Source organism: Carettochelys insculpta, chromosome 18, assembly GCF_033958435.1.
Source record: "Carettochelys insculpta isolate YL-2023 chromosome 18, ASM3395843v1, whole genome shotgun sequence".
NCBI classification, from domain to species: domain Eukaryota; kingdom Metazoa; phylum Chordata; order Testudines; family Carettochelyidae; genus Carettochelys; species Carettochelys insculpta.
In genome coordinates this window covers 6,072,510-6,093,876 of record NC_134154.1, presented here as the reverse complement: position 1 = coordinate 6,093,876, position 21,367 = coordinate 6,072,510, and the positions used below count along the sequence as shown (strand labels likewise).

Genomic DNA, 21,367 nt, shown 5'->3' with positions numbered 1-21,367 from the left:
CTCTGCCACATGAAAGTTACCACAGTGCCAAGAACTCACTCTTACAAACTAAGTCACAGAACATTTACTAGGATAGTACATTGGATAATTCAACAACTCCACCTGTCTGAGTGAGTGAACAAATCAGCTCTGCTATTGATTGGTATCACCCTTCCCCCAACGTGCTCATTTGCAACATTTATGAGTCCGTGCTTGGCCTCCCCTCCAAGGCGGAGTAGCCAGGCTCTCCTGCAGAGCCATGATTAGTGTGCCGGGGGGGGAGGAAAAAAGCTGCCCGGAAAACCCTTTCACAAAAACAGACTCCCCACAGCCAAGCCCTGTCCTTAAGGTGTTCAATGGTCCATTACATCTAGAGCACAAAGCCAGGCCTTGCACCCTATCACCAAACCCCATGTGCTTTGCTAGTGGCTTGTGTCTGCTGAGTGAGTTGATCAAGCCACAGCTACACAATTTCAGACTGGAAGCTGCACTGATACGAAGATCTTTGAACTCCATTCCACACCAGGCCTCTGCAACTGAATGTCTGGTGCTGTGTTCTTTGGTCACCCACAGCATGGCTATCAAAAGAGCATCTCCAGCTCTTCAGAAAGGGGGGGAAAAAAAGTCTGCCCCAATGCAGAGCCTCTTCCAGTTCACTGTCTCAGACCCAGGCCAAAGAAGGTAATAAACACAAAAGCCACTGCCTCATTTAGTCACTGAACTAGGACACACATTCCTTCATGAAAGTGCAGGTTTGAGTTTGCATTGCCATACCAGTGCAGAAAGCTCAGAGCCCTCCAGTTTTTAACACAATGTTCAGTGATTGCACTTCAAGCACCTAGAGAGAATTGAAACTTGTGTTGCTGTTTAGGGGGCCCTTCTGAATCACATGCCCCATACAGCTAACAGATGAACATCTCAGGGAACTACCCCCTGTAGCTGGTCAAAGTCAGGGGAACAGAAGTCCTTGCACTAGAATCTTAAGGACTTCTTGACCATTTTGCCAGCCCCGCTGCTCTCCATTCCAGAACAAAGCTCTGAAGGAAGTCAGCCAGCTCCAGGTCTCTGGATCACCTGCCCCCCTCGATGCTGGTGACAATAGAGGGGACAAATTGGGCCTTCTGATCAGTTTAAAAGGTCCTGTAAGTGAGGAACTCTTTCATTTTCTTGGGGATGGGGAGTGCCAGGACCTGGTAAGTTGTCAGGAAGGTGCGGAGAGCTTTACGGCACAAGTGCTTAAGGGATGAGAGGGCCTTGGGGGCACTCCAGAACTGAACGTGGCCATCTCTTGTCCTGCAACACAAGACCAAAGATTAGCCTCCTCGCAGCCAGGTGTCTGAACCACCACCACCACCACGCTCAGGCACTGACCCCACTCCGGCACAGGCAGAGTAGACAAAGCTGTGCTCACGTGGCATGTCCGAAGTGGATAGTCTATGCATGGGCTTACAACAGCCTTCCAGATTTTCCACTCCTCGAGAGGCTCAGGCTCTCTCACCCTCTCCTCATCGCCATCTGTGCTGAGCTCACAGGAGCCCGCCATGGCACATGCTGGAGAAACCCAGAGCTCTCCCTTTGGGCTGAGAAAACTGCACTGTCACTGTGTTTGGCAGAGGTTACCACAGATGGCCTCACTCGCTGCTGAGGGGGAGAGCCCCAAGGTGGGGGCAGGGGGGATTGCTAACAGAAAGAAGAATAAGGCAGGAACCCAAGGAAGCTTGATTAGCAATTGGGAGGGAAGACTGCTCCAGGCAGAGTATTTTCCAACACTGCTGTCTCCTGGCCCCAAAGCCATGTCCGCACTGAGCCCTATTCTAGTACAGGAATCCCACTCTAGTACACCCGCAAAGTGCTCCCAGCTACACCAGCAAACCTGTGCTTTGTACGACACCCATGAACAAAACACGCTCTGCTGGCCTAGTATCTACACTACAACTTCTGTCAGCACAGCTCTGTTGGGAGAGGGTGCAATGACCAATATAGCTGTGCTGGCAGCAGCCTGTAGAACGGACCTGGCCCATGACTGCCCCAAAGGTGCCTGTTTTGAGAACACAGCAGGGTTGCTGAACATATTCCCCAGCTTCCGCCACCCCGTTCGGCTTGAACCCAACATGCTGTGGACAGATACGCACCCTGTGGCAATAAATCCACCGTGGGGGAAGTACACGCAGCACAGACCATTGGTCATAGGTGCAAATGCCACGGGCGTTCTCAATTCCAAATCCCAGATCCTCAGGAGCCTACGGGAGAGAGAGACACACCGTGAGAGCCCCAGAGTTCACAAACCCCAAGTGGCAGCAGCTACTCCAATTGCATCAGCTAGAATCAATTCTCAGCGGTCAATGTGAAAGTAAATTTCTGAAGCAAATTTCACCCACAGGTCTCCCAGGAATACACAATATTAAACTTCATGACTCCGTGGCAAGGTGAGCATTATACCCATTTTAGAGGGGCTTAAACTGAGGCAGAGATGAAGTGGCTTGCCTTGAGGTCATAGAACATGAGAGCTGTCATATTGGGTTAGACCATGGTCCACCTTGCCCAGTATCCTGTCTCAGACAGTGGCCCCTAAGCAAAGCAGATGGATGGAAGAGGTTTATGCTTCTGAGAACTTCCATTTGCCTAACCCTTCTCTCGGGGAAAAAGAATACCAGCACCTGCTGGGAAAAAAGGACCAACACACACCACCCTTCCCAGCTTGACCTCACTCAGACCGCAATCGGGGTTAGCCCTGGCTTCACTGGGACGGTCCCAGTACCACCAATCCTGACACTCCACAATAATGGTTCCGTAAAAGCTCACAGTCCCGCAAAGCCCCTTGGGACAAGGAGCCAGTCAATTTGTCTGTACGGCGCCACCCTGACAAGGCGCTGGATGAACGGCGCCAGATTACTCCAGTCCTGCTCTTAAGCGCACGAACGTCAATCAGCTTTAAGCCTGCACGGAGTTCTCGCAAGGTTCCCTCACAGACCTCCACGGCAGCGGACAGCACCCAACCTTTCGTCAGGATGCTCTTGCTGCTTCGTTGTCTGTGGCCCAACATGACACGGTGATGGGAGGGCGATCCTGCGAACACCCCATCCAACCCTTCTTGGGCATAGTGTGCGCGCGCGCACGCACGCACCCCCCGAGCCACCGGCGTACCTCAAGGTCTTGTCACCATGGCAACCAGGCAGCCATGTCTAAAGAGGAATTACATAAAGTTACGCGCCACGGGCAGCGGCTACAGCTCTCAGTGCCGCACCCAGTGGCTAGCCATGGACAAGGCACCAATGACTCATGCCGCTCTGCGAGCCCCAGCACTGGCCAGCCACCTTTAAAAGCAGGCATCCCTGCTGGGAAACTGAGGCACGGAAGCCGGGAAGAGCTTTGCAGCTCATCCTAACCGCAGCGGCCGGGAGCCCGCGGTAGCCAGCCATTAGATGCCAAGTCCCTCACCTGTCGTCTGCTACAGTCGCAAGATACAAGCCTTCCGGGGAGAAGCACACGGACCTGAGGGAGCTGGCGTGGATGTCGCTGCCATAGTCCGGCGCCGGGGGCAGCGGAACGTGGCTAAGCAGGAGGGAAAAGGCAGAGCTCACTCAGCACGTCTGTTAGAGCTGCGATGGGGCCGTGGCCCATACGGCTGGGGGGAGCGACACGTTGTAAACCAGCGCTCCTGCCTTCCAAGAGTCACCGTGGCTGGTATTGGAGCCCAGCTCACAGGTGAGACTCCTCAACATGCATTTCCCTTGCTGCAAGGCTCTCGCGGCCTGCACGCCCTGTCTCGTCCCGGGGCTGCTCTCCGAAAGCCAGGAAGGCTGAGTGGCAGGGAGACTGGGGCTGCACCCTCGTCACTGACTTCAAGGAGCCAGAGGGAAAGTGCTGGTGTCATCTCTTCCCCCCCTCACCCCCCAGCCGTGAGAGCAATGCCTACAGCAGCAACACGCAGCCACAAGCTCCAGGTGGGGGAAAGGGACATTCGTTTCCCTTCTCCCTCCCAGAAGGAGCCGCACACAATGCCATGCACAGCTGGGGGGATGTGGCGAGCACCCTGCAGCAGCCCCGAGGATAAGCAGCCGCCGGCCCTTTCGCCGCAAGCCCCACTGCTTGCTCAGTGACCAGAAAGCTCCTGGAGCCGCCCTCCTCACCGAAGTGTTCGCAGCTGCTCCCCGGTGTAGGGGTCCCACATGATCACGCAGGTGTCGTAGGATGCAGTGACCAGCAGAGCAGAGTCTGGAGAGAAGTCGCAAGACACTACGCTGCTCTGGTGCCCTTCCAGCTTCCGGATGAGGGTGTAGGACCGCATGCTCCACAGGAGGGCCTGCGGGGCAGGGCAGGGTTACAGCTCCTGCTCAAGGGAGGGGAGCAACCCCTTGACTGGGAATGTTGGTGGGAGAGAAGGACCTCCTTATCCTCCACCCCCATGGGCGGCTCACACCAGCCAAGCGTGGGGGAGTAAACAGGCACTGCTCATGTGGGCACCAGCCAGTCTGATTCACACCAACGCCCGGCTCAGCAAAGCAGACTGTTCAGCACAAGGCTACGACCGCATGGCGGGGCGGGGCGGGGCAGTGACTGCGCTGGGGAAAGGAGCAGGGGTCTAGCCCCCAAGTTCTCTGGGTGAGCTGGGGAGAGAGCTTTGGGGGTGGCTTCAACAGCTGGCAGAGCAGTCCATTGTCCCCAGAAGCCACGACCAAGGCCCAGGATCCTCCCTTGGTAACGGTAACACAAAGGGCTTGGGAGACGTTTAGCATCAGCTACAGATGGACATCATCCTCCTACCTCCCCTGCTTGCAGCATCCTGACCTCCCCAGGGACAGAGGCTCTGCCACTGACCCACACAGGGCTGAGCACAATAGGACCCTGGTGCTTTCCCAGGGGGCACAGGCACTCGCACAGCTGTGTCCTGGGCACCAGAACGCACCCCAGGAGCAGCCCACAGTGCTCAAAACCAGGAACTGGAGGGACAGTAGCACCCGCATCACCTGTGAGCAGCGGGAGTCGAGTCTCCTGACTGAGGACAGCCCTGCAAGCTGTTTCACCTCGGGGTGGAAATGCAGCATCCCGCCATGGCAGCGACCACCAACCCCAGCTTCTGGGTCCAGCCCTGCCTCAGCGCCCCAGGCAACAGGTCCCAAGCTGGGATGCAGGTGGGAGATGCACTGCTCTCCCCAGGAGATGGTGCCAGCCCTTCTGCCCTCCCCCACGGGTCCAGCAGGCAGCAGCCCGGGGCTTGAGACACAGCAAAGAGCACAAGGCTTTGGACTCTTGCTCCTTGGAGTGGAGTGGGGCAGGTTAGCATACCTGGGATGGGACCTGGGTACTGTGCACAAGGGTGACCCCCACTGACCATGTGGGGAACCGCTCCACCACTGGTACCAGGGAGAAGGGCTGGGCCAGCCGAAGGCCATGACAGGACAGTCGGGGCAGTACACGTCAGGCAGGTCCATTAAGAAGAGCTGCTGGATCCTAGTGACCCACGGGCCCAGCCGGGTCACTAATTCAGCCTGTCCTCCGGCGGGCTCTCAGCAGCGGAGCAGAGAAGAAACGGGGCAGCGCGCCCGAAATAACGTGCAAGACTCACCGATTTCTCTCCAGCTGCCGAGCACATCATGCTGCAGTCAGGGGAGATGGTGCAGCAGTACACCCACTGCGTGTGGCCGGCCAGCACCTGGACCTGCTTCCCTGAGGACAGCAGCGAGCGTGTGAGAGGAGCACCCTGTCCTGCCTCCCCCTGCTCTGACGCCAGCCTTCCCAGCAAGGCAGCTGGGTGCCTCAGACCAGATTACAATGGAGAGAGTCCGTGTCCATCCCCCCTCCCCACCCGCTCTCTCTGCTGCTCTGGGTTCAGCCTCCGCACATCTGCACTGCAATCCGGGCCTGCGACTGTGGTTAGAGCGTTGGCCTGCTAAACCCAGGGCTGTGAGCTCAGCCCTTGAGGGGGCCATTTAGGGGTCTGGAGTAAATAGATCAAAAAATCATCTGCCCGGGATGGTGCTTTGTCCTGCAGAGAGGGCAGGGGACTGGACTCCAGGTCCCTTCCAGCTCTACGAGGCAGGCATTTCTCCATACGTTGATATGTACCTGAGCTAGCTAGGGCAGCGGAGCGGTAGTCAGGTGGAGATCGATGCTCACCAGCCACACAAGAGCTACGCCGGCTTCCAGGTGGGCCAGCACAGCCCGGGCTGAAACTCTGGTGCACAGGCTCCCTAGAGCCAAGCTAGCTCGAGCAGCTCCACTCAAGCCCCGGATTGCGGTGCAGACAGACTCTCGGTCAGCTCCCGGCCTTGCTACGGTGCTGGGCATCCTGTCCCCATGACGGGGAACGCACGAGAGTTCGCTTCACGTGCTGCTCACTTGTGTGCCAGTAACCCGGTGCGCTTGTTGCTCTCTGCGGGGTTACGTGCAAGGTGCTTTCAATGAGCTGGGACCAGGCACCTCAGCACACCAGTTACCAGGGTGCAGACAGCTAACTCACCGCCCCGGGGCCTAAGTGCACCCAAGAAGAACAGAACCCCCCTCTGAATGGTGCGGGCTCCCCCAGCGGAACACAACTGCTCATAGTGAGCTGGGAGCCTGGGGCCCAACCCCCACCCCCCAACGTGCCCCAGGTAGGCAGGCATGCGCTCACTCCTACCGTCTCTGCTCAGGTCCCAGATGCGGAGGGTCCTGTCCCGCGATGCAGAGACTAGAATGGGGCTTCCATTGGGAGCGAAGCACAGGTCCCTCACCACATCCAGGTGCCCGGAGAGGCAGAACAGCAAGCGCCCTGCGGACACAAGCAGGCAGCTCAGCGTGGTCTCACCCAGGGCACAGACACAAGCACATCTCATCTCGCCTCACCTGCGGCCCACACCACACAGCTCCGCTCACCAGGGACGCCTCCCGCACTGCTAGCTGTACTGGCCGGCTTCCAGGGCCTTGCTAACGCTTCCAAAGGCAAGTGGCTTAATAAACAGGGCAGAGCTTCTCGTACCACCCTAAGGATTACGAACGCAGCCTGTCCTGTGCTACCAGGAAGCAAGAGGAGTAGAACGCCTGGCTCACAGAAGGTCACTTTGTGGTATTCCTGCGGGAGAACAGGCAGGAGACCCAACCAAATTCCCTCCCGTCTGCCAGCCATCTGTGGCAGATGCCCTGCTGTGCCCTGCTGCCCTGAGGAGAAGGGGAGGGTACTGGGGAAAGCCAGGCGCAGCAACTCACTTGGCACAGCCACAGCTAGCTCTGTTATCTCCTCCCGCAAGCCGAGGCTGCAGGGCAGCGGGAAGGTGGGGCCAGGTGATTTAGAAGCAGCGCCAATTGGTTCAAAGGGCAGGCTGGGCTGGGCTGGGCTGGGCTGGGCCAGCTCACAGCGGGGAAGAGCTTCAGTGTGAGAACCAGAGCTGGGGAATACTAGGAACACGCTCAGGGCCCCAGAAAATGTCCATGCGGGGAGGAAGACGGGGAGCAGAAAGCAGAGACCCTCTAGCCCAGAGGTCGGCAATAAGTTTTGATGGGGGAGCCCCTCCGGAAATTGGGCAAGTGGTCAAGGGCCACATTCGTCCCTGATATTAATAGAGGAGGCACGAGGTCTGGGGTGGAGGTTGGGTGCAGAAAGGGGTGTGGGATCTGGAGAGAGGTTGGGTGAGGGAGGGGTTTGTCGCCTGGGGCAGGAGTGCAGGAATTTGGGTTGTTCCTGGGAGTAGAGAAGTGGGGTGCAAGGTCTGGGAGGGGTTATGGATGCAGGAACAGGGGTGCACAGGGTTGGGGTACATGGAGTAGGGATGCGGAAGGGGCAGAGGACTAGGGAAGGGCTGGAGTGCCAGAGGCAGGCTCTGGCCGGGAGACTCTTACTTGGGTGGCTCCCAGCCAGCAGCCCAGCTGTCTCCTCAGCCAGGGTCCCTCCCCTCCATGCCCCTGCACTGGCCGCAGGGGCCATGTGTGGCTGAGCCCGGAGCGGGGAGGAGTACTTTGAATGCTGCCTGTCCTGCCGCCGGACAGCTTCTTTGGCCAGAAACCAGCCAACGAGAGCTGCAAAGTTTTGCTGGGGGCGGGGGCAGCGTTTGAAGCACCTCCCTTCTCCCTCTGGCCCCCCACAGACTGGCAGCATTCAGAGAGCTGCTCTGAATGCAGAGCAGGCAGGGAGGCTCCTGTGGGCTGGATCCGGTGGCTTGGTGAGCCGGATCCGGCCCACAGGCCGCATTTTGCCTGCCTCTCGTCTAGCCACTCAGGGACACAGGAAGGGCAGGGTGCCGGCAGCACAGTGATGCCCAGCCCTCTCCTCAGGAGCCGGATTAACCCAGAAACGCAACCGCCCCCGACAACACAGAGGCACTCACCAGTCGGCACCTCCCAGACTTTGATCTGTCCGTCGTTGAGACCGGTGGCGAGGATCAGACAAGCCCGGCCCGGGCCTGGCAGGCTGTCCCACTCCCTAGCGCCGCCCGGAGCCCAGCGGCTGAAGGCCAGGCCCCACACAATCTGCCCACATTCTAGCGTCTTCTCCTTGGCGCCCCCTCGGCCCCTCCAGTCAGCTTTGCGGCTCTTGCGTTCAGATGCTTTGCAGCTTCTGCAGAGGACAGAGGATCGCCGGGTCATTCAGCAGCTGCCAGTGCTGGCTGGTCCTCCCGCACCCACCTTAATTCACACAAGGGAAACCAGAGCCTGCTGCCTACTGCTAGGTGGGTGTGGCTCAGGGGCTGTCTCTGCGCCTATCGGTGGCCACGCTCAGGCGCAAACCTGCTGGCGTAGGCAGGCAGAGCTGTGGTTTCGACCAACGCAGTTTGCTCTGCTTGAAAAGGGAGGAAGGACGCTGTGCTGGTTACACCAGCAGCGTGTGTCCGGCTCTAGGCAGGGCTGATCCCCACCTGTAACGCAGCCCTGTAACAAGCCTCGGCAGAGCTCGGCACAGACAAGCTCTGACATCTTGGACCATGGCAGCATCGTCGCTATCGCAGCCCGTGTGCCTCAGCTGTTTGCTGTGCTAAAATTCTTGTCCCACTTGTGCTCCCCAAACGGACCAGCCATGGGGCTACCCTCTCTGCCCCAATGGGAGGCATGCAGCGCAGCTTGAGCTCGTTATCATGGGCCCTCACTTAGCAGGCGCACAGGGCAGCTGAATGAGAGCCAGGTGGGGAGGAAGGATGAGCCAGTGGCTCACAGCCCTGGTTCCATTTCCTTCTCAGAGGATCTCAGGTAAGTCACTTCGCCTCTGTGCCTCAGGTCCCCCTCTACAGCACGTGGCCAACAGCACTGGCTGCCTCACGGGTGTGGTGCGGAGCAGAATTTGCCTTACTGTGCTGCCAGCCTAGGGAGGTGAGCCAAGTTGAAACCAGCTCTCGTAGCACCTACTGTGTGTTATCTCACCCTAAGCCCCCTCAGAGCTTGAGAAGGAGAGTTCCCTCCCCGAGACCAGGTTTACTTCCCCACCCCAACTCCCTAACCCAGCAGAAGTTACTGCGTCCCTGTTTGCCTGGGGATCAGCAGTGCCAGCAGCACAGAACTGAGCTGCCCAGTTGTCTCTCCCGCAAAGCGGCAACAGCCCTGACACCCAGGGGCTTTCCCCTCCTCAGTCAGCTGTGCAATCCGTGCAGTGGTGGATTCTCACGCATGGCAAGCTGCTTCGCAACCCAGGAACTGGAAGCCAAGGCCTGAAGTGATGGACCAGGCCCCTCTGGTAATGGGTGGGGGATTTTCCAGGGAAGTGGGCCAGGTCCTGGCAATTACTGGAAGTGATACATGCTTAAAATTGGTGGTTTTCACCGCGGTACAGGGGAAGGGGGAAAACCAGAGTCACAGTGCAGGCCGGCTGCCTGAGGCGATCTCCTGCAAAGGGTTCAGTCTCCAATTTCCAGAGCCAGGCCCACGGAGGTTCACCCATCAGAGCAGGCGTGAGTAAGCCCAGCCCGCGGCTTGCCTGTGTCTGGCCCAGAGGCTCAGGGTTCCCTCCTCAGCATCCAGCCCACAGTGGGGCTAGGGGTGCGGAGCCCCGAGCCTCGCAGGTGGCATCCAGAGCGGGCGCTGCTGGGGGGCAGGAAGCAGCTCCATGCGGTGCCACTGCTGTCCCCACCCCAGGCAGGGGAAGCATCAGCTCCCTCAGCAGCGCTGTCTGGAGGCTTCCTACTGCTGCTCTAATTGGCCGGAATTCTGGCCAATCAGAGCAGCCGAGGGCAGTGCCTGAGAGAAGGGGGAGTGGGCACGGAGCCATGTGCGTCTGGAGGTGAGCAGCCCCATCACCCAGACCCTGCACCCCCCCACTGCTCCTATGCCCTTCCCATCCAGACCCCCACTCCCAATCCCTTCCTGCTCCCTCCCTCCCACTCCCCGCCCCCTCTCCCACACCCCTCATCCCCACCCAGACCCAACACCCCATTCTTCTCCTACACCCCCTTCTCCCCAGATCCTCCCACCCTCAGCCCCCTCCTGCACCTCCCACCGCGTTAACAGGAAAATGCAAAAACGCACAGACCAATGCCAGTCAGACGACAGCAAGCTCCAGGATGGTACAGCGGCAAGAGAGGGGTCAAACGGGGGGTGGCAGCAGCAATGGGGAATCCCTTGGCTTGACTTTCCCATTTGCTCTCCCAAGCTTAGCCATTGCTGTGTGTGTCCTCTCAGCCTTGGTGTCTGGTCCTGCGTGTGCTACATGCTCTGTCTGCTGGAGCTGGTCCTGGCAGCAGACGGAACAGGTACCCTTCCCGCTGGGTGTTCTCCTGGGAGCTTATGGGGTTGTGGCACCAGCCCTGTATCATGGCTCAGCAGAGTCCCACGAGGGGCCCTAACAGCACTCAGACTGAGTTGTTTCAGCACCGAGGGGGCAGGACTCAGACTCCCTCCACAGGAGGACACAGAGCTAACCCCCCTGAGCAGTTCACTCGGAGAGACAGACCATGATGCTTTAGCCCCTCACCATCTCTAGTCCTGTCTTACTGAGCCCTGGGGGACACCACGTGAGAGGCCGTGACTTAGTGCACAGAGGAAGGGAAGAGCAGCCCTCCCCCGTGGAGCTGCCGCAGGGTACTTACAACTCAGCTTCCTCCAAGGGCCAGGGGATCAGCTTGACGATACAGTGACCCTGAGACCAGGCAAACCAGGTGCCGTCTGGGGAAAAGGCAACACTCCATGTCTCGCAGCTTGACTTCCAGTCGTATTGCTGGGGTCGCCCTGGCTTCAGCTCTGCGAGCAGCACAGGCTCGTCTGGGGAACAAGATGGGGCCGTTACTCATGGAGCATGTGACACAGCCAACCCCCCGTCCAAGACCCCGCATGGGGATGGAGTATGGGGGACCGGGCCTCCCAAACTCCACCCCCAACTCCAACTCTCCCTCTGCAAGCTGGGGGCAAGTCATTTCAGCCCCTTTTCTGCTCCTGCTGAATTCACCAGCCAGCATTTGGCCCCAGGCCACATTTCTGAGACATTAAGGACCAATGGAAAAGGTCCACATATTTTGAGAAAAAGCAGCCCCCACGCCACTCCCGTTTTGTCCCACTAAGATTGGTGGAAGCTCCCACAGGAGCATGAAAATCACGTGCAGGCAGGAGACCCGAGTTCTAGTCCCAGCAATTCAGCTCGGCCTTCAGCACGTCACCCTGGCCAGATCTGCAACGCTATTCTGCTGTGAGACCACACGGTCTGTTTGCCGTTCTGCTTCTGTGCTCACAGGGCTGACCACTTGAAACGTTCACTGCCACAGAGCTGCCTGTCACGGCTAGTTTAGCCAGAAGCTGCGACTGCCAACGGCACAGGCTCCTCTTCAGACGCCTCAAGAACCCCCGTGAAGCGTGGCCAGAAGCAACACGGTGCGTTTCCTTGGGGGGCGGGCAGAGGGGGAGCCTCACACGCCTCCATTGCCCCTCCCTGCAATGCAGTATCTCAGCCTCCTGCCACGGTCAGCTACCGCCGCGTTTCTTCCACTACGTTCCAGGGAACTGGTGTTCCGTGAACAACTCGCAAGTGTCCCACGAGCATCTGATACTTCTTGTACACCACACACTAATGGTCTATATTTTCTGTTATTAAAACCAGATGCAAAGTTACTTCCTCATTGCTGTGCTACCTCGTTAAGTTACTTCCTTTTGCTTTTGCTGCATAAGCTGCTGTTTGGTTTTGTTTTTTTTTTTCAGTCATGTTTTTTTAAAGAACATTTTCATAGGTGCTGTGCGTAAAGATATTATTGTTTGATGTCCTGTGGTCTCAAAAAGCGCAAGAGATGCTGAGTTACATCACATACAGGAAGTTGTCCTCACCAATGAACAGTGCATTTTTGCCATACCAGAAGTCTACAGCAGAGAGGCAAGCCAAAGACAGCCTGCCGGCGAGATCCAGCCGGCCAAACTGCTGGATCTGGCCCAGAGGGAGGTGCTTACCTTAGGTGGTTCCGGGCCAGCAGCCCAGCAGTTTCCTCATGTAGGCTCCTGGGAAACCAGCCAATAGGAGCTGCCTGGGCGGTGCCATCCATGCAGGCAGAAGGCCCTCACGGGGCACGCAGAGATCACATGGAACCTGCAGGCAGCCACTCTGAGCAGCATGTGGCAGGCAGAAAGCCTGACTGAGGAACACGCTGGGTGCTGGCTGTGAGCCACCAAGGTAAATGCCTCCTGATCAGAGCCTACACCTAACAGCCCACCCCCTCCATCCCACCTCCTGCACCAGGTCAGAACCCAAACCCCTGCACCCCCACCCCAGGTCACAACCCACTCCCAGACCCTGCACCCTCAAACTCCTGCTCCTGGTCACAACCCCCTCCTTCTCCCAAACTCCTTCCCAGACCCCACACCCCTCCTGCACCCAACCTCCATCCCTGATCCTGCACCACCTCACCTGCTGCACGAGCTTTTAAGCAAGGATTGCCCGTACAATCACGTGCAAACTTAACACCACTGAGCTAAACCAACCCAACTGATTAGAATTCTGCAACGCGCCGAACGGGCTCGGAGTTTTGAACTGACCGCTCACCCACACGCCTCGTTTGGAACGGGAAGTTCGCAATCCGACAGCCTCACAGCGACAAGTAACGCAGCAAAGACAGGAGAGTTTTGTGCTAAATGAAAAGTACTCGAGATAATGGGAACGCTTACGAAGATTTGGCAAGTGAGTCTGGGCTTATTTCTTTTCAAGGAAGATGGTTAAAAAGCCACATTTTTGTAAAGTTTCAACACGGTGTTAAATCAAAATTCGGTTGTAGACTTCTCTATTACCCCACGTTTGTTTTCACTTGTAAAACTGAACTCTCCAGAAACTAAGCAAGGGCACTAATGCACAGCAATACAAATGCACCAAGAGCGGTGGAAGGAGACCTGCAGGGTGACAGCGGGGACTGGGCCCTTCTTTGCTACTTCGTGAGCAAGTCGTTAGTGACTCTCAGATTGTCGATTCCAGGAAGAGGGCTGGAAAAAATCTGTAGGGAGCCCTCTGTGGTCCTCCCCATGCAGCGCTTGGTCCCCTGTGCAATGTCCTCAAGAGCAGAGAGGCCAGGGGAAGAAAAGACTTTAATCCGATCTCACCTGAGCTACCCAGGCAGTGACACTGTATGATGAAAGAGGCAGCAGGTGCACATTACGTTACAATGCACTGAGGAATATTTAGGCAGTCACTGTAACCACAAGACAAGAGAGAAGCTGTGTAAACCAGAACACCGATCTGGTAAGGAACGAACAAGGGTACTACAAGGCAGTGGTTTCCAACCTTTTCACTAGTGTGGACCCTCAATTGCCCCCCAAGGCACCTTCCAAACCGTTCTCACCCACCCCCCATGAAAGACAATTCTAGCTGCTATGTACACTTCACTAACTGAAAAAGGAAACCACAACAGAGGGCTTTGGAGAGCAATGAACCTTACTGGAAGATAATTCATTTAGAAATAAGACTTGATTGCACTTTGCAATCTATTTAATACTTGTTTTCTATGATGATTTTTATTTCTCTTATTTTCTTTCATGCAATACGCTCACGGCCCCCAGGTCAGGAACCACTGCCCTAGGGTATTAACAGCAGTTCCTAAAGTTCCATTCTCAGTTTGAAAAACATATGAGCCCACCTTGAACCTGGACTGGAACAGCTATCAGCCCAGCACTACCGCACATAGTGAGACTGGATGTCAGTGCCTCATACATCACATTGGGAAGGGGGGATAAGAATCGATTGTTTTACAAAACAAAAAAACTGGATTTTATTTAAATCCGATTTGTTTGATTTTTTTAAAAATCATCAATAAAATACTAAATTTCTCTTTTAAAAATAACAGGTTCAGTTAAATCTTGTCACAAACATGGTAAACACGCACATACAGTTTCATGAAAATGAAATCATAGCTCTGGTCTGTCCAGTAACTACCAGCTCCTGCTTCTTCAAGGTTCTGAGCTTTCAGTTTCTGTTTCTCAGCTGACTGAAAAAATAATATGTACAAAGACAGACAAGCTAGAGGAGATTGTTTTTGTTCCGTGCTTATGTGGACCTTGGCCATGCAGGGCAGAGCTGTTCAGACACTGTCTTAAAGAGAGACACACAATGTACAGAAAAGGAGGGAGGAAGCATGGAAAGGAACAATGGAATGGACTGGAAAGGAAAAGGGAAGGTACACACCACTTTCCATATTCCCCCACACTTCTGTCACTGAAAAACTATCATAGCTTCTGCGTGTGAGAGAGACCCTATCTGGGAATATTTTGAAGACATTAATTCCCTGGGTGAAAAAGGAAAACATCTCAAATGTGAGAAATGATGATGCAGGCTCTAGCTGCAAGAATGAAACATCATAAGGACAACTGAATATTGGGAGAAAACTATGTGGCTGTAGACAGGGATATGGCAGAGTGGCTCAACTGGTTAGTAACTTAAATAATTCACTTTGCAATGCATCAGTCTTAAAGAGTCTCTTGATTCCTTTTAGTGTAAGTGTGATTTGACAAGTAAGTTCCCAAGCTGTTTCCTGTGTTGGATGTTACCAGAAAAAAAAATAGATTAGCTAATCTTTAGGGCTTGTTTAAGGCATTAACTAGGTTTGAAATTTATCAAGAACACAGTGCAGAAAGCTGCAGTCAGAGAAATCTAGAGCTGTCAGTTGCCACTGTCATTTTTTATTGTATATTACATAATACATGTTCCTTATTTTGGATCATGGCCATATCGTGCCATAAGTCTATTCCCTATTTTACTTCATTAAGACTCAACTTTTCCAAAGGAACCCCATTCTATACTGGTTTTCTCAAAAAACAGCAATGACAGTGATTCAATGGGGCTTATTCCCCCCATTAAGTGTACACTAAGCACAGTCTTACTTTCTTGTTAACTTGATTTAAATCAATCCACCCAGACACAGGGAGATGAAGCTTTTACTTCCACCCTGTCACAGACTCACTACCATCTTGAGCAAATCACATTGCCTCTCTCTGTGCATCAGTTTCCCCAGCTGAAAAATGGGGCTCTCACCCTTACTTAGGAATCTGGGAGAGGTGACAATTCACTGAACCTTAGCATGCAGTTTGAGAACCTCGACTGGAAGATGCTATGGAAGTGCAATGTACAATAACCCAACAAGTACAATGATCACACTGCACCAAGAGTAATGTAGTCTGCTACTTTCCTATTAGGCTTTGACTGTCAGCGTCACAATAGTTAACACAGAAATTGTCCCTCTCATTCCAAAGGAACACAGAGCCTAATGCTGCCACACTGCTCAACTGGGGAAAGGAAACTCCAGCCCAGAACAGCAGCAGAGGCCTCCTCTTCTTACAAAAGGAACCCCAGGATGTGTGTAACCCTGGGATATAATCACTATGTAGAATAGGAAATTTCCTGATTCAAGCCCGAAAGATATCACGGTTATTTGCAAAATATTCCCCAGGATTAGCCTGCAGAGAGTGGGTGTGAAACATACATTTGGAACAAATGTAGAATTTATACAATTTCACCAGTGACAGAGAAGTTGTGAACTTTAATGTGGCTTTTCATAACGTTAGCTGGAAAAAAAAATCTAATGCCAGCCACCTGATACGGTATAGTCACTGATTTGTAGGTTTTAAATACAAAATGTATATTGATAAAACACCAGTGTCTGGTATTTAACATGACGTTACGGCTCACTCCTCAGAAAGGTAAGTGCACTCTCTCACATATGATGTTAAGAAAGAGGCTACCTATTTATAAACATAAAGGCTGATCTATTCCCTTTTCTCACCCCCTCCGTTGCTACCCCAGCAACAGCTGCTCCCAAGTGAGCCTTTCCCATGTCAGCAGAATGAATGGAGGGGTCTCCTGAGCAGGATTTACATTGGAAATTCACCTATTATTGAACATGCTTTTTATGCTGGCTCAGCAACTTTGCGCAAATTTTTTTTTTTTGTTTTTCTGGTCTGCATTCACCCATGTTCAAAACCAAGCACTGCCAGTGTGGGTTTGGTTTCCTAGTGAAGACATGCCTACTCAAAAGCTGTAGACATAGCCACTGCATACTGAATGGTTTATAGCATTGATTATCTCTGCAAACAGCAAGCACATCCTCATAGCAACACGGATTTGAGCAGAACCATTTGCGTGCTGTAGGCCTGGTTTTCTGCAGAGCAGGGAGCCTACAACTGGCGTCAGTGGGCGATATGCGTTATAGGCATTCTTGAAAATCACCCCCATACGAGTGGATTCTGGGATGCCTAACCCAGAGCACATGGCACTGCTGCAAGCGGCAGGAGCTGTGGGGTAATTGACAGACATAAAGCCCTGATTGTGCTATGGAAATAAGACTACCACACTGAAGCAATGCAATTGCAATACTTGCTGCTTCTCTGCACGGAAAACCCCACTGTGGACTGCACTGGCTCAACAGGAAAAGGCTGAAGTCCAACTCCTAAGTGTGCAGCCAGTCATTACATCTCACCCTTGTAAAACGCCTAGGGCTCCCAGGCATGTAGACACAAGGTGTGCCCAGGCTGAGTTTCCAGCCATGTTTTTATTTTCCTTTCCTCCTAAGACACACAGATCCTTGCTGACAGTCACACATCCAGCCCTGTGCACCCTGCTAACCACACAATTTAACTGACCTCAGAGTAACCCCATGCAAAAATATCCTCTCCTCTGGAAAAACTTTACCTGCTGCTGTTCCAGGTAACCCCCAAGGCCCCAACATCTGTCAGGGACGGAAACTTCTCCTTGGTGCCTTAAGCACGTCTTGGCCAGCAGTCCCTTTCAACTGTTCTCTGCTCCCCAACCCACAGTGCAGGGGGCGGGTTTGTTTGGGGCTTTCACACAGCAGCAGGGGCAAGAAACCTAAGGTCAGGCAGCTGTAGAGCCAGTAAGTGTGGCAGGACTCCCCCAGCCGGGTGATGTACCTCACACATCTGTGAAATTGACTTGAGAGCAGCCCTTGAAAAATCTACTGTATGTGCACCAAAGAAGGGCGGGTGGATACATCCCCTCTCCTCCAAGAACCACCCTGAGGTGACTCACCGCCACCATGACTGTCCCCTGGGCGAGACACACGCAGCATCTCAGCACGCTGGCTGCTCTGGGACACAAACTGCAAGGGAAGCCGAGCTCCACAAGGACAGGTGGAGGGCTGCCAGGTGGGACCGAGGGGGAGAGCTGTGCTGCCCACGCTGGGAGCCAGGGTAGCCTGGAGGAGGCGAGGGCACTATTGCTCAGGGATCCTGGGCTCAGGGGGCTGGCTGTTTGCAAGGCCAGGCCAGCACTGAGACGCTGCCCCCTCCTGCCAGCACTCGGCCTGCACCTGACATCCCATGTGACCCCCTCTTCTCCCCTCCAAACACGCCCCTTGCCAGTGACTCACCGCCTCTGCCCCACCTGCCCCCCAGGCTCCCCCCTGCCCCACTCAGCTCCACCCACTGCCCTCCTCTGGGCTTCCCACCTGCCCCCCAGCCTTCTCCCTGCCCACTCAGCTCCCCCCACTACCCCCAGCCTTCTCCCTGCCCCACTCAGCTCCCCACACTGCTCCCCTCTGCCCCAGCCTCCTCCCTGCCCCTCTCAGCTCCCCCCCAGTACTCCCCCACCCTCCAGCCTTCTCCCTGCCCCACTCAGCTCTCCCAGTGCTCCCCTCTGCCCCCACCTTCTCCCTGCCCCACCCAGCTCCCCCCACTGCTCCCCTCTGCCCCACTCAGCTCCTCCCACTGCTCCCCTCTGCCCCCCGCCTCCTCCCTGCCCCACTCAGCTCCCCCCACTGCTCCCCTCTACCCCACTCAGCTCCTCCCACTGCTCCCCTCTGCCCCCCACCTCCTCCCTGCCCCACTCAGCTCCCCCCACTGCTCCCCTCTACCCCACTCAGCTCCTCCCACTGCTCCCCTCTGCCCCCCGACCTCTTCCCCGCCCCACTCAGCTCCCCCCCCGCAGCCGGGGTACCCCCCGCCGCTCACCTTCCGCCTGCGGCGCCTCCATGGGGCGCGGACCGGGGCGGGGCCCCGCGGGGGGAGCCGAGAGGGGAGCCGGGGGCTGGCGGCGGCGGGGTGGGTCCCATTGAGCGCGGGGGCCCGGGGCCGCACGGAGCCCGCTGGAGCCGGCAGCCCGGGGCAGGCGGGGCGGGGCGGCCCGGCAGGCTCCGGCCCCTCCTCGCGGCCGGGCGCAGGCGGGGGCCGCCCCGGGGGCGGGGCCGGGCCGGCGCGCTCCGAGCCGGGGCGGAGCCAGGCTCCGCTGTCCCCCGGGGTCCCCTGGGGGGCAGCCCCAGAGGAGCCGGGTGAGCCCCCGGGAGGGCCGAGGAGCTCGGGGCTGCCAGGCTCCCCGCGGGGTCGAGGCAAGGCCCGTGGTGTTAAGCCTCGGAGTAAGACCGCGCCCGTTCTGCACCAGCCGTCGACTTAGCTGCGTCGATGCTCGGCCCCGTCCACACGGCAGAGCGCTCCTGCGCCGGCCTTCCTTAACCCTGCCGCTCGCTGGGGTCCCGGGGCGGTGGTGGACCTCCAGCGCACCCTTACATGTGGGCTGGCACCTAAGCGCTCCGTCTGCCGCAGCGTGCGTAGAGCCAGGCTCGTAGAGGTGGCCGTGGCCCTCTGTCCTGGCCACAACACCTGGTGGAGAAGGGCGCTCTGGCTCCCTGGATGCTCAGGCTGGGTCTACACCAACCTGGCAGGTCGATGGCTGTCGACTTCCATTCTGGTCCAAAGGTGGAGGACAGTGCTCCTTTGGTTGATCTTTCCTAATACCAGAAACAACAAGAAGTCCTGTGGCACCTTATAGACTAACAGATATTTTGGAGCATAAGCTTTGGTGGGCAAAGAGCCGCTTCGTCAGATGCAAGGCCGCTCAAAAGGAAGGTTCTGGGTCAACATTCATGCAGGTATGCACCATTTCCACACATGCACAAAAAGGCACCCTTGAAGATCGATCTCCAGCAGCGAGTGTAGTCCCAGTTCAATCTTCTGGGGTGGCGATTTTTGCATGTGCAAATGGCACAGTCTGGGGTCACTGTTGACCTTGGAACTGCTCGTGAGCCGCAAGGATTACGGAAGGTCAGCTGGCAGAGTGGGCCTGGCGGCATTCTGCAGTGAGGACAAGGCGAATATCGACAGCTGCGAAATCAAGTTTCGGTACGCAATTGGCATACGTGAAACCGCATAGCAGCCCTCAATATTCAAGGTAAGTGTAGACCCAGCCTCAGTAGCAGATTTAAAAGTAGCCATCCTGCAACAAACATTTCCAGTACAGCACTATCTCCAGCTCTGAAGAAGTGGGTCTGCCCCAGGAAAGCTCATCATCTAATAAATTATTCCGTTCGTCTTTAAAGTGCTACAGGACTGCTTTTTGTTTTGTTAGGGTACACACTGACATGGTTACCTCTCTGTTACACTTCAAAAACAGACTGCAAAGAGCAACTGCAGAGTGGCATTTGCAGACCTGACACCCTCAATTCAGGATTGAACAAAGACAGGAATTGCTGGCCAACTACAAAAGCAGTTTCTCCTCTCTTGACATTAGCAGCTGGAAGAGGGCCACATTTTCCCTGACTGAATGGACCTCGTCAGCTCTGGCCTTCCTCTGGATCGGCACTCCCCTCTTTTCAAGGAGGGATCTGGCGAAGTGGGTCTTTGCCTACAAAAGCTTATGCTTCAACTTATCTGTTAGTCTAAAAGGTGCCACAGGACTTCTTGGTTTTGCCGCTATAAAATAACACGGCTACCCCTCTGATATCTATTAGTCTATCTTCACAAAGCAAAAAAGCTGTCCTGGAGCACTTTAAAGACAAACAATATAATTGATGAGGTGATGCTCAGTATGCGAACCCCCAGCATCACCTAATCAATCAGTTATACTGTTTGTCTTTAAAGTGCCACAGAACAGATTTTTCTTGGTACTACGGTGCAATGGCCTGAGATGACCATGCAAGGAAGAAAGTAAGCTTGGAACGAGGGGGCTGGCAACAGCAGGCAGAAAAAACAAAGAAGGGGGGCGGGGGTGTGATGAGCCCAAGGGTCAGCACGCATCAATCAAAGCAGCTGAGTTCAGGTCTCAGGTTCTCGGGGGGAAGGGTTCATTCAGGCCTCAGCACCTAGATGCATTATGGCCTCAGCAAGCTCAGCCCTGCTCCTCTCATGCCCCCAACTGGCAGAGCATTCAGGTGTGTCCCAGAGCCAGGGAAATACTTGGCAGGACTCAAGCGATATCTTCTGGCCAGCAAAATGCACCTCTAGTGCTACTGCTTATGGTGCTTCAGCAGAACCTATGCCTCGCACCCCAGAGCTGGAAGCAGGGGCTTCTGTTCATGTCACACATGGGTGGGGGTGTGTAGAATGTAAAGCTGGGACCAAACCACTGTGCTTTCTGCACATAGGGCGTTGGGCCTTTTCTGCACAGCAGCTGCCTGCCAGTTAGCCAAACCCATGCAGCCCCTTGGTTGGCCCCTTCCAGTGAGCCGCGTAGACATGGTTGATGTCCATTAAGGAATTAACTGCAGGCTCTTACGACCCGCATAGCTGCAGAGTTTTGTTTGTGTGGAACTGAACTGGTGCAGACAGGTTTATAGGAATGCTAAGGAGCCTGGCAAACACTGCCATTTCTTGGTTGGTGCAGTTCTGGCACAGCTATCTTGCTGCCCGGACTGTGAGAAGCACCTCTACAGGCCCACGGACCATGGGAGGGAAAGGGAAAAGAGGGTAGTTGCCATGGGTCCTCAGGCTCCAGCCAGCAGCTGAGAGCCACTGAATCAAACTGTAACCCCTGTATATAATGGAAACCACTTCAAGCTACAGCACCCTCCTCCCCGCACCCTCAGTTCCAATATCTATGGGGGCAGCACTGCAGTCTGGGCAGCACCAAGGGCTGACTGCCCTTGGCCCCACCCCTTCTGCCTCTGGCCCTGCCCCTTGCCCCAAAGCCCATTGCAGCGGTCTGCCCCCCTGCCTCTAGTTAAGTCCCCAACAGAGCCAGAGCTATTGACCAATCTGAGTTTTTAAATAGGTTTACATCCCAGAGAAGGGACAATGGACAACTGCCCCA

General features: G+C 55.5%; 1 protein-coding gene across 2 annotated transcripts; it reads right to left on the bottom strand.

Annotated features, from left to right (window-relative positions):
- Window positions 1–49: 49 nt before the first annotated feature.
- On the bottom strand, window positions 50–18,503 carry WSB2 (WD repeat and SOCS box containing 2). Of its 2 annotated transcripts, none has more exons than XM_075012656.1 (9): window positions 18,298–18,503; window positions 10,965–11,136; window positions 8,280–8,509; window positions 6,599–6,730; window positions 5,546–5,646; window positions 4,110–4,282; window positions 3,418–3,531; window positions 2,112–2,219; window positions 50–1,272 (listed from the first exon to the last, which is right to left on the bottom strand). In XM_075012656.1, exons 1-9 carry the CDS (start codon window positions 18,317–18,319, stop codon window positions 1,110–1,112), a joined length of 1,215 nt encoding a protein of 404 aa, XP_074868757.1. In that variant the 5' UTR covers window positions 18,320–18,503; the 3' UTR covers window positions 50–1,109. The 2 variants fall into 2 exon arrangements, with proteins under 2 accessions (XP_074868757.1, XP_074868756.1); XM_075012655.1 differs by lacking the exon at window positions 18,298–18,503 and adding an exon at window positions 17,021–17,160.
- Between the last annotated feature and the right edge of the window lie 2,864 nt (window positions 18,504–21,367).

Excerpts from the sequence above, each read along its gene's own strand:
- WSB2 (XM_075012655.1), bottom strand. The coding sequence starts at position 17,057 with ATGTTGGGGCCTTGGGGGTTACCTGGAACAGCAGCAG. Across the intron at positions 11,137-17,020 it reads GTTACCTGGAACAGCAGCAG|ACGAGCCTGTGCTGCTCGCA; the intron begins GTAAAGTTTTTC and ends CTTGTTCCCCAG. Across the intron at positions 3,532-4,109 it reads GAGCAGCTGCGAACACTTCG|CCACGTTCCGCTGCCCCCGG; the intron begins GTGAGGAGGGCG and ends CCTCCTGCTTAG.